The sequence below is a fragment of the Ranitomeya variabilis genome, chromosome 1, assembly GCF_051348905.1.
Source record: "Ranitomeya variabilis isolate aRanVar5 chromosome 1, aRanVar5.hap1, whole genome shotgun sequence".
Classification (NCBI taxonomy): domain Eukaryota; kingdom Metazoa; phylum Chordata; class Amphibia; order Anura; family Dendrobatidae; genus Ranitomeya; species Ranitomeya variabilis.
The window spans coordinates 323,048,544-323,061,440 of record NC_135232.1 but is presented as its reverse complement, the minus strand read 5'-3'; the positions used below and the strand labels follow the sequence as shown (position 1 = coordinate 323,061,440).

Here is a 12,897-nt window from a genome sequence, read left to right as displayed (position 1 = left end):
AGCCTTCTTCATCAAGACCTTACTGCGCATGCACCACCCGAGGAATGACAGCACTTGTACTACATCTCAGAGCGAGAGAAGCAAACCACTAAAAGAAAGGTGACCTGTCAATAAATGACAGGAGACAGGCGGGCATGGCCAATGAGAGCACTCTCCCACTGCCCTTGTGGTTCATTTGCATAACAATTCAACCAAAAAACTTAACAGTACAGTGCCTGTACATAGATGGCGTATAAAAAACAGGTGACAGGTTACGTTTAAAAAACATTTAGGCCCCAATTCATCAAAGCAGTTTTGACAGAATTCTGGAATAAATTGGTTTGAATACATGGAAAATGTTTGCGCAACTCAGTGTTGCTCCAAAATTTTACAACTTTTGCTGTTTTGACGTCCGTTTCTCCCATCCCACCTTGGCCAAAATTGGAGGAACTGGGGCCAGATAGGGGCATGACAGTTGCATTATTAATGGGGCGTCTAATTCATGACAAGCTGTGATGTACTTCAGGACGTGGAGTAAGACTTTTGGTGTAACGCTTGGAGGCACACCCCATTTGTCAGAAACTCCTAATTCATTAAGAGGTGCGTGATTCCTGATGAATCAGGAGACTGACTCCAACACGCTCCCTCATGAAAATCACCGGTCTTGATGAATCAGTGCCTTAGGTTTTAAACCACTCCAATGTGAGGCGGAAATTCAATAGTCCACTCTAGTGAGATCCACATAATGGGTGCTGCACGGGAAGTCATGTAGTCAAGAGTGTGTAGATGTAATATGAGAACATGTAGCCATTCTACGTGACTGCAGACCTGTGAATCCTCACAGCACAACCAGTACATGTTATCAAGATTCTCAGGTGACTCGCTTAATACAAGTGGATTGAGTGAGGCTGCGCACATCTATTCAGAATGTGGCTGGGCATAAGCATACTTGCGGTCAAATGACCATCGGTCTCAGCACCGGAGAATCCTGACTGCTCGCGCCAGGTGCACTGTGAGGATTCACAAGTCTGCAGTCACATAGAATGGCTGAAAACTTTCATGCCAAACCTGGACAATCCCTTTTATTGTAGCGAGCTACCCATCATAGTGTCATTAGATGCATACATAGGAGCTTAGAATTGGATGGTGCAGCATTGTAGATGATTAATCTATTTCTACAGATAACAGTAACAAAGAGCACAGGTGTTAGTATATCCCGTAGATGGAAAGTGGCATTAGGTTACAATAGTCTAGACGAGAAATGATTGGGGCCTGAATTATTGTTTTAGCGGTGTTGGGTAGACACAGGGAGAAGAGATGTGTTTTAGGCAAAGATGACAGATTTGGAAATTAATCATTTTATTTGAATGAATATCCGTGCTGTGAACTAAAACATTATAAGCAGTGTGTAATTCCAGACCTTACTACCAACAGTGTGTGATACAATGTGTCCTTTTTAGTATGTAAACTGATCCCAGTGCTTTGTTAGTGAAACAATGTGCATCACTAACACAGTTTTTTCATTAACAACGGCGGTCTATTCATGTGCAAAAAGCACTTTATGTAGTTAGATCATACCTGCTCATAGGGGTGTGCTTCATTTCGTTCAGTCATAGTTGTCGCTGCCCACGCAGTATGAATAATGGCTCCTCATGGCGCCTGCGTGGCTCCTCAATCGACACTGCGCAATCGTGGGATTTTTCAAAGTGGATTTGAGGCACAACCCCAGGAACATCATTCAAATTGCGTAGGGGGCCACAACCGTGACAGAAGGAAATGAAGCACACCCCTATGACTAAATGAGCAGGTATAACTATATAAAGCGCCTTTTGCACATGATTACAGCGCTGTTTTTAATGAAAAAATATGTGTTAGTGATGCACATTGGATCACTAACAACGCACTGGGGACAGTTGACATGCTAAAAAGGACATGACAAGTTCCCTTTAATATCATGGCATAGAGTTTATAATGCACAAAGCTTATGTCTATAAAACGCTTTTAAAAAAAAAATGTGGGCTCCAATTCATCATTACCTTTGCATTTGTTTTTTGTCCAGTTTTGTGTTTTTTTGTGGCTTTTTTTGCCTGTTTGCCTCAAATTTATTATTCTATTTGTTTTATATTTGCCGCTGCGCACCTGTTTTTTTTTTTCCTCTTCATTGGTGGAAGTTAGCGATTCCAGATATTTTCAGCAATTGCGACTTTCTAAAAAGTTGCAAAGTTTGGCGCACTTACAAACCACTTTAAGACAGAAAAAAAGACCACTTTTGACTTTGCGCTAAATTCAAGAATCACATGCGCCATTTTTATTAAAAGGGTATACTAATACAAGAGAAAAATGGATAGTGACTTTAAGAAAAACACGAATGATTAATTGGGGCCTTTGTGTTTTACTAGACTTATTATTAGAGTCTAGAAAAAGGCGAGTTGATAAATGCATGAAGGAAAGGCTGCTGGTGCTCTAGTAAGATGCCCCAAATCTATCACACGGTGGGCAGCCATGTGATAAATGTGGTGCATCGTCCAACTGCCTGGTATAGGTTTACCGCGTATGAATATTAGACAGCATTAATAAATCTGGCCCATTGTGTAAAGTGACCAAAGCAAAGAAAAGCATTGAAGATAAATGAATATTTTAAGGGTTTACCAGCCTAAAATAACAAAATATTATAATCGCCTCCACTGTTATCTCTATGCTTTGCATAGAGTTAAAAAATCCCACACAGGCTGAATTGCACATCTGTAAGGCCTCATTCACATGCCTCTTTATCGCATACGTGTGCTAGCCAGACATGTTACATTCTATGGTGGTTTGAATATGTCCAGACCACAGATCAGAAAAAAATCTAAAACTCTGAGATGTCAGAATTTTGTCCAACTTGCCGTACAAACTCATACCTTTCCTTGATAATGTAAGGGGGTAGCCTAAAGCCCTGAAATATGTTATGGATATTTAATGTTTATTTATGCTTTTAAATATTGTATTCTTTCTAAGATTTATTAGGGAGAGCGTAGTACCCTAGTTGGCCCACAAGATGGGGGTGGAGTGATACTCAGCTTGTAAATAGTTAAGTGGGAGGAGCGAACGGCCGTTAATCTGTGAAACATCTAGAATTTGAATCAATTGGGCGGGAGCGCCCTGACAGGGCAGTAAGCTCCGTAACGTTTTAAGACAGGAGCCCAGTCATCCATCACCACAGGCCAGGACAGCAGCAAGATAGAGCTACTACAGTGGGATACAGCAGTATGGTACAGAAGCTGAAGGAAAGGCCAGGAGAGTACAGGGACGCAGGAGACTCCATGATGAGGCGACTTGTCGCATGGGCTGGTGCTGCGTTACCGGTAGGTCCCATAATGTACTGGATCCATCGCTGTCCGTTTTTTCGACGGACACAAAAAACTTTACTTTGTCCGTTGTCTCCGGCCGCCGGACAAACAATTTTCGACAGATCCAGCAAACGGCGGATGAAACATGAGGCCATCCGTCGCTAATACAAGAAAAAACGGATCTATGAGAAAAAACGGATGCGGCGGCATCAGTCGCCAGATCCGTTTTTTTCAAAATTCGACGGATTGCGACAGATAGCAAAAAACTGATGTGTGAAAGGGGCCTAAAGGAACCAGTAAAGATGTTATTGTTAAAGTTGCAATGGACTGTGCCTCAGTTTGTGTGAAATCGTCTGGAGAGAGTCCCCTGCAGAAGAGAGGAGACTCTGAAGGAGTTGGACCTGGAGACACAGGTACAATTACTAATGGACACTATGTTTATGTGAGGTGAGGCTGACCCTTACAATATGAATGGGCAGCACAAGGATGGCACGCTATGGATATTTTCTGGAGAATGTGGATAATAATTTGTTGAATCTCTTAGGCCATGGTCACACGTTCAGCATTTGGTCAGTATTTTACCTCAGTATTTGTAGCCAAAACCAGGAGTGGGACAATCAGTGGGAAAAGTATAATAGACACACGTCACCACTTCTGCATTTATCACCCACTCCTGGTTCTGGTTTACAAATAAAAAACTCACCAAATACTTACTGTGTGCACATGGCCTTAGGGTTTTTTCATAAGTCAGTGTTTCTGGTACGTGTGGTGACAGTTTTCACAGGTACCAGAGACACTTACACACTTAAACCCCTTCAAGTTAAAGTTGTCTCCTCACATGTCAGTGTGTTTCCACACAAAACATAATGACATGTCAGTTTTGAGTAGCAGCACGGGCCGCAAACTCCCGCACATATGCACACAGATGACACATGGATGACATCAGTGTGACATGCACCTGCGCCAGGTATTCAGCAGAGCTGAACGCGCTTTTCCCTGGCGCCGGGTGCTGAAGACAGCTCACATCATTGTCCCTTGCGATCAGCAGGAGCAGGGGATAATTTTGAGAGTTGTATTCAAGTGTAAAATTAAAAATGAAATAAAAACTCACATTATACTAACCTTAAGACCTAGTCCCCTAAACCATTGTCCACTCTAAACAAATAAAAATAAAAAACAACAATATTCCTCACCTGTCCGAAGTTGAAAGTTTAACTCCGTTCACAAGCGTTGGCTGATGAGAGTATTCATCACCCGAACCTGCGCTATAAATAAATTTTAAAAAATGACAAGAGTTCCCCTGTAGTTTTGATAACCAGCCAGGCAAAACTGAGAGCTGCGGGCTGCAACCTTCAGCTGTCAGCTTTAGCAAGGCGGGTTACAAGGAATAGAGTAGTTCCCATATCTTTTTTGTTAATTATTTCACTAAATACTTTAAAAACCGGCATGTGGTCCCTACCAATTTTTAACAGCCAGCCAAGCCAAAGCAGACAGCTGGGGGCTGGTATTCCCAGGCTAGTAAGGGGCCATGCATATTACACCCTCCAGCCTAAAAATAGCAGCTCACAGCCGCCCCAGAAAAGGCGCATGTATTAGATGTGCCAGTTCTAGTGCTTTGCCCAGCTCTTCCCACTTGCCCTGTGGCAGTGGCAAGTGGGTTAATATTTGTGGGGTTGATGTCACCTTTCTGTTGTCCGGTGACCTCAAACCCATGGGTTAATAATGGAGAGGCATCTATAAGAAGCCTATCCATTACTAATCCTATAGTTATATTGTAAATAAACACATAACCATTCAGAAAAATTCCCACGCTACAGTTCATATGAGTTTATGCCACCAGGGGGCGCAGCACCGCAAGTCAACGAAGCTGCATTTTATTCATTCCCCAGTTTTTACAGCCAGGGGCAGCTGCATTAGCAGACTCCTGGTTGTAAAATTATTTAACCCCTACAGATGGATTTACATCGTGGGACATGACTGTACGGCAGACAGGTATGGGATATTGTTGTTTTTTATTATTCCTTTTTTTTTCAGAAGATCGAGGGTCGTCAGTTGGATTGAGAGTACAATAAAGATATTAAAACCCCATGTGTTTATTTAATTAAAATACTTTTTTCCTAATGTGTGTGTGTTTATTTAACCCTTTATTACTATTGGATTAATAATGGATAGGTGTTTTATTGACATCTCTCCATTATTAACCTGGCTTAATGTCACCTTACATTAGCAATGGTGACATTAACCCCTTATTACCCCATATCCTACCACTACTCGGGAGTGGGAAGAGAGTGGCCAAGTGCCAGAATAGGCGCATCTTACAGATGTGCCTTTTCTGGGGTGGCTGGTGGCAGATGTTTTTAGCCAGGGAGGCCAATAACCATGGACCCTCTCCAGGATATTAATATCTGCCCTCAGTCACTGGCTTTCCCACTCTGGCGGAGAAAATTGCGCGGGAGCCCACGCTAGTTTCTTCCGTGATTTAACCCTTTATTTGAGCTCCCAAATTTTACACACAGACACTTCTAACATTATTAGTGAGGAATATGTAAAAATATAAGGGTTATGAAATGGTTTACTGTGTGTAAACCATGTCTAATATCCTGTCGGGTTTGATAAAGAGACAGCAAAAGCCGGCAATTGAATTACCGGCTTTTCTGCTATCTAGCTCTGTATTAAATATAAATATATATGTGTGTGTGTGTCAATGATACATATATATACTGTATATATATATATATATATATATATATATATATATATATATATATACCTATTCTATGTGTACACATTTATTTTAGCTATTCTTTTCTAACCTGTCAGTGTGATTTTACTGTACACTGCACTGAATTACCGGCTTTTCTATAGAACACCGGTGTGTATTTCTCACAAGTCACACGCATGGTCCATGTGTAATCCGTATTTTTCTTGTCCCCATTGGCGGATTTTTTGCACAATACGCTGACAAACGCAGCTTGCTGCGATTCTCTCAGCCCGTAAAATACGGCCTAAAAATATACTGCTGATGGAAGCTGCCCCATAGAGAAACATTGGTCCGTGTGCAATGCGTTGTTTTTGCGCCTCTTGCTCGTCCTTATTCCTCTCTAGTGTGACGCCGGCCTAATAGTGATATGCAGCTCCCCCCTCCCCCATCTTAGTGATGCTCAGAACCCCAATTATTGGTATAAAAGCCAAATCCTTATCACTGGAATAACACAGAAGCAGTATAACTGCATCCAGGGATTCTTACTTTACCCCCATTGGATATCCTCCCGTGAAGCACTCCCACCAAACTATCACATACAGCCTGAATCACCTCCTCAATCTACCATTACTATCTTATCTTCAGTTTAACACATAATTTATCCTTCTAACCACAATGGCCATTATATGGGCATCCAGAACTGCTCTTCTGTGAGGTCTACCCACAAAAATCCGTATCTGGAGAGCTGCTCTTCATAGCTGTTTGCTAGATCTGGTGCTAATGCACCAAGCTGGCAGAGATCCGCGAGCCACACATCATGAGCCCGCGAGCCACAGATTGGGGAACCCTGACCTAAGGCCATATCCACATGGGACTTATCCTTTGCAGAATATCAAATTGTGTAATTTGTCTTCCAGATTTCATAGTAGAAATGCTACAGATTTGCCACAGGTCTTACATTTTGCTTTTCAAGTGGTATCCTGCATATACCCAGCAGAAATTAACCTTACGGAAAGGTTACAGACTGGGTTTCTTCAGCAGTGCATGGATAAGATTTAATGAATTCCTGCACACAATGCATATACTGCAATACACTGTGGATTTTCCACCCACTTATCTATGGGGGAAAATCAAATTATAGGCTCAGAGGCTTGTGCCATCTACATTGAAAGAACAACCGAACTAAGTGATTGGCTACAGCGATGATGCGTCTTCTTGATGTGTTGTCACCGTTGCCACCAAAAGACAGCAACGGCGGAACAGAGCGGGATGAGTATCATCTTCTTTTGTTATTCATTTCTGACTGACATGCCTGCAAGTGTTTGGGGTCCACTTTTCTGAAAATAGAAAGCCCCTATAAATGGAACTATACCCTACCAATGTGAGTCTAATGTAGGTATGAGAAGTAGAATGTGGCTGCAGTGGGGACCTTGGAGAGAAAGGTCGCAGCTGTGGTTGGTCCCATCCCCTCTGCTACTTGCTATTAAGAACATATGCAGGTCACCCCTTGTTAAAGGGAACCTGTTGCCTGAAAAAACACTATTAACCTTCATATATTCGGTTAATCTGCAGGTTAATAGCATTGTGAACCTGCCCGGCGCCCACACTTAGACCTGCTCTGCCCCCACATTGCCGGGAGATAATGAACTTTATTTCCGCTTTCAGGCTTCAATTTTCAATCACTGGGGTGGCGCCAGCATGGGTTCATTCACTGCTCTGTTTATAGACAGCAGCTATAACCGTGCCCCCAGCACTCTATACACAGAGCAGTGATGGAACCCTCACCGGTGCCACCCCTATGAAACCCGAATGCTGCCAAGGGAGAATAAGGTTCATCTCTTCCTGACAGCGTGTGTCAAGGGGTGGGCGCCTGGCAGGTTCACAATGCTATTAATCCCATATCTGAAGGTTAATAGCATTTTTTTCAGGTGACCGGTTCCCTTTAAAGAAGATCAGTCAGCAGATTTCACAATAGAAACTCCATACATTTTTAAAATAAATCTTCTAGACCTGATGAGGCTGGTGTGCTTTATATATCCATGTCATAATGTCTGTAAAATCCTCTGTGAAAGTTACCCTATGTAATAGTGATCCAATGGATATCGCTTCTCCTTCTCCTTGACTTCTAGGATTGCGACTTCCTGTAGGTGACACTAGAGATCTAGGCCTCTTCTTCCCTGAAGAGACTATTTCCTGTGTAATAGTAAAATAAGAATGTTATGTGGACTCATAAAATGCTAATTTCAATTTGTGGATTATACAGTATTATAAGCTGTGACATACAGTGACTATAAAAAGTCTAAACACCCCTGTTAAAATGCCAAGGTTAAGTCATGTCAAGGTTAAAAAAAATCATACCAAAAAGAATTATTTCAGAACGTTTTTCCATTTTTAATGTCAGTGGTCGGCGTTCATAGCAAATGAGCATTTCTGCTACACATAGGAAGGCTTAAGCCCTGCTATGTGTAGAACAAGCGATCAGAAGATCGCAACTTCAAGTCTCATATGGAAACTATTGAAGCGAGTAAAATAAAGATGTTTTTGAAAATATAAAAGTTCAAATCACCCCCTTTTGCCCCATTCAAAATAAAACTATAAAAAAATTACACATATCTGGTATCTCCGAGTTCAGAAATGCCCGATCTAACAAAATATAAAAATAATTAATCCAATCGTTAAACGGCGTAACGAGAAAAGGAATCAAAATGCCAGAACTAATAATTAATAATTTTTTGGATTGCCGCAACCCTTGATCCCAAAAAATGGAGATGTACGTGTCTTGGAAAATGGCGCTTTTTTTGTTTGTTTGTTTGTTTGTTTTTTTTTACAAATTTGGGATTTTTTTTCACCATTTTAAAAAAAGAGCCTATACATGTTTGGTATCTGCAAACCCGTAATGACTTGGAGAATCATAATTGCAGGTCTGTCTTAGCACTTAGTGAATATGGTAAAAAAAATAAAACTGTGGAATTGCACTTTTTTGCACTTGGAATTTTTTTTATAGGATACTTTGTGGTAAAATCAATGGTGTTGTTTTCAAAAGTACAGCTTGTTCTGCTGAAAACAAGCCCTAACATGGCCATGTCCACATGTAGAAACAAGCGATCCGCACTGCTGCACAACACAAGTAAAGGTACCTTTACACTAAACGACTTACCAACGATCACGACCAGCGATACGACCTGGCTGTGATCGTTGGTAAGTCGTTGTGTGGTCGCTGGGGAGCTGTCACACAGAAAGCTCTCTCCAGCGACCAACGATTAGGGGAACGACTTCGGCATCATTGAAACTGTCTTCAACGATGCCGAAGTCCCCCTGCAGCACCCGGGGAACCAGGGTAAACATCGGGTTACTAGGTGCAGGGCCGCGCTTAGTAACCCGATATTTACCCTGGTTACCATTGTAAAAGTTTAAAAAAAAACAGTACATACTCACATTCTGATGTCTGTCACGTCCCCCGCCGGCGTCCACAGGGTTAAAACTGCTTTCGGCAGGAGCGCTGGTAATGCACGCGCTGCTGCCGAGAGCTTCCCTGCACTGAATGTGTCAACGCCGGCCATAAAGCAGAGCACAGCGGTGACGTCACTGCTGTGCTCTGCTTTACGGCCGGCGCTGACACAGTCAACCCTGTGGACGCCGGGGGACGTGACAGACATCAGAATGTGAGTATGTACTGGGTTTTTTTTTACTTTTACAATGGTAACCAGGGTAAATATCGTGTTACTAAGCGCGGCCCTGCACTTAGTAACCCGATATTTACCCTGGTTACAAGTGAACACATCGCTGGATCGGCGTCAGACACGCCGATCCAGCGATGACAGCGGGTGATCAGCGACAAAAAAAAGGTCCTGATCATTCCCATCGACCAACGATCTCCCAGCAGGGGCCTGATCGTTAGTCGCTGTCACACATAACGAGATCGTTAGCGGGATTGTTGCTTACGTCACCAAAAGCGTGACGTTGCAACGATATCGTTAACGATATCGTTATGTGTGACTCAGCCTTTTGTCTACCCGGCTCCGGGGTTTTAATCGCTATAGGCATATAACCCTGGACTTACGGGTGCTCACCCAAGAAAAAACATTGCCAAAAGTCCACACCATAGAGGAAGATGAGGGTGGCACTCACCGTCCTGTAAAATCCATACTTTATTCAGACAAAACATCCTTAGCAGGGGAGAAATGTGTGGGATACATGGATGATGGCTTTTTCGTGCAACTGTGGTTCTACGGGTACTCAAACTGTAGAAGCGCAATTGTGTGAAACGGCCATCATCCATGTATCCCACACATTTCTCCCCTGCTGAAGATGTTTGAATTGTCTAAATAAAGTATGGATTTTACAGGACGGTGAGTGCCACCCTCATCTTTTCCTAACATGGCCATATTGACAGAAAAATAAAAAAGTTGGTACAGGGGTTAAAGTTGTGCATATTTATGCAACCACATTATTTTAACACTTTCTATTTTATTTTCTATTAAAGTGTAGAGATTATAGGTGACATTATAGATGGAAGAAGTTCTGAAATGACTCTTCTTATTATGATTTTTTTTTACATGACAAAAAAACTGCCATTTTAACAATCGTCTGTAGACTTTTTGTATCCATTGTAGGTTTTCAATTTAAACACACCAGTGTCATCAGGACTAAGATCTTTTTAATAATGTAAGCAGTTCGCATTATGGAATCTGGCGACAGATCCACTTTAAAGAAATTTTATCGTTAGCAATAAATGGGAAAGGGAAACTGACCCAAAGATCGTGCAAAGAGGGAAAGCCATTCTACTTTGGGTGTCAAATGTAATGGAGTGGGGAGTGCATCACTGCATGAATGTGCTAGCCTGATTGAATAAAGAAATTTCCTGCCATCATACACATCCTATGTAGTATTATTTTGAAATAAGTACTTAATATTCTGCGCACAAAAAATAATATAAATTCATCTCATTTCAGCAACTACCATAAATATATCCGGATCTTCAAATTTTCAAATTGGAGATAACAGCATCATGAATGTGACAGACTTTCCACATCCTGGTTCATACCGAAACATCCACAGACAACCAGTCTATCGCGAGGGAAGTCGGTATTCTGTGCCAATCAGCACACAACCAAATCAGACCACTCCAGGATATCACAACATGCCAGAAAGAAAAGCTTCTTATCATCAGCCTAGCCAAGAGGAGACTGTTAAGAATAATCCGAAACCACACATCCCTCCAGGACAAACTACCTCAGTAGGACATTCCACTAACGCATGCAACGTACAAGTAACTGAAGGCAGTGGGTGCCTCGCAGAAGAACCCACAACGAGACCACATCCAGGACCATGATTTGTTTTTTTTTAATTACTCTAGGGGGTCTGTGTTTTTTTAAGTTTTTGTTTTTGTTTTGGTATCCCTCAATGTGCAGCACAGCCACTTCATCTGAATGTACTCATAGTCTGCAATCACGAGCAGGAATGGTGTCGTTTCTTGTAGTTTTTAAATTATCTAAACACGGGAGTGGATACAAAAGAAAATAAATGCGTAATTTTATATTTTATTATCTACAGTAGTGATAAAAATAATAGCAGTGTGTTCAAAAACATGAATTAAAGGGACTCTGTCAGCTCAAATTGGCGGGATATTAAAATGATTTCTTACCGGTCAGATGGGCGGCGTATCCTCTTTATTTCTCCACTCCGTCCATCCCTGTTTTCCCCATTATTTTTGGGAATAAGAGTATGCGTGCGCCATGCAGTTTTCAGTGGCGCAAACGCAGAATGCTTTGCCCTACTGTGGGCAAAGCCGAAAAGCATTACTGCGCATGCGCCCGCGCACTATGTCCCGGAAGTATTTCGCTGTGTTCCGTGACATAGTGCACGGGCGCATGCGCAGTAATGCTTTTCGGCTTTGCCCACAGTAGGGCAAACCATACTGCACGTGCGCCACTGAAGACTGCATGGTGCACGCACCAACTATGGCGCACGCATACTCTTATTCCCAAAAATAATGCGGAAAACAGGGACGGACGGGTGGAGAAATAGGATACGCCGCCCATCTGACCGGTAAGAAATCATTTTAATATCACGCCAATTTGAGCTGACAGAGTCCCTTTAATCACAAAATCTTTATACTAGTTTTTATTTCCATGCATTGGGAACATTGCACACTCTTTTCTAATTCAAAACTTGGCAAGAAATGTATATAATTTTTAACTACTTTACAGAAAATAACAAAACATGAACATTGGGCTGAACTAAAAAATAGCAGTGTCTGCATTTGTCTTTACAAACTCACCATATGTACTATTTTTTATGACGACTTAGCATTCCTGTGAATCACCTAATGTTTAGTTGTATACCCACAGTTTTTTAGAACTGCTTCATATCTATGTTGCATAGAGTCGACCAACTTCTGGTACCTGTCAACTGTGATTCCAGCCCAGGATGCTTGGATTACATCCCACAATTTTTGACATTTGTTGGCTTTACCTCAGAAACATCATTTTTAATGTCACCCCAGAAGTGTTCTATCGGACTATCGTTGTCTTGTTGAAACACCCATTTCAAGGGCATATCCTATTCAGTGTAAAGGTACCTTCACACTAAGCGACGCTGCAGCGATACAGACAACGATGCCGATCGCTGCAGCGTCGCTGTGTGGTCGCTGGAGAGCTGTCACACAGACAGCTCTCCAGCGACCAACGATGCCGAAGTCCCCTGGTAACCAGGGTAAACGTCGGGTTACTAAGCGCAGGGCCGCGCTTAGTAACCCGATGTTTACCCTGGTTACCAGTGTAAATGTAAAAAAAAACCAAACACTACATACTTACATTCCGGTGTCTGCCGCGTCCCCCGGCGTCCGCTTCCCTGCACTGTGTAAGCGCCGGCCCTAACAGCAGAGCG

General features: G+C 42.3%; 1 protein-coding gene across 3 annotated transcripts in view; it reads left to right on the top strand.

The window, feature by feature from the left end:
* LOC143817098 (receptor-interacting serine/threonine-protein kinase 3-like) overlaps positions 1-11,564 on the top strand; it is a 121,656-nt gene extending 110,092 nt beyond the window's left edge. For 2 of the 3 annotated variants that reach the window (XM_077298235.1, XM_077298225.1), the window contains exon 14: positions 10,962-11,480. In XM_077298235.1, the coding sequence (XP_077154350.1) occupies positions 10,962-11,341 (380 nt within the window). In that variant the 3' untranslated portion in view covers positions 11,342-11,480. Of the gene's footprint in view, positions 1-10,961 lie in introns of all 3 variants that reach the window. The other variant, XM_077298218.1, reaches the window with a different exon arrangement.
* Positions 11,565-12,897: the final 1,333 nt, after the last annotated feature.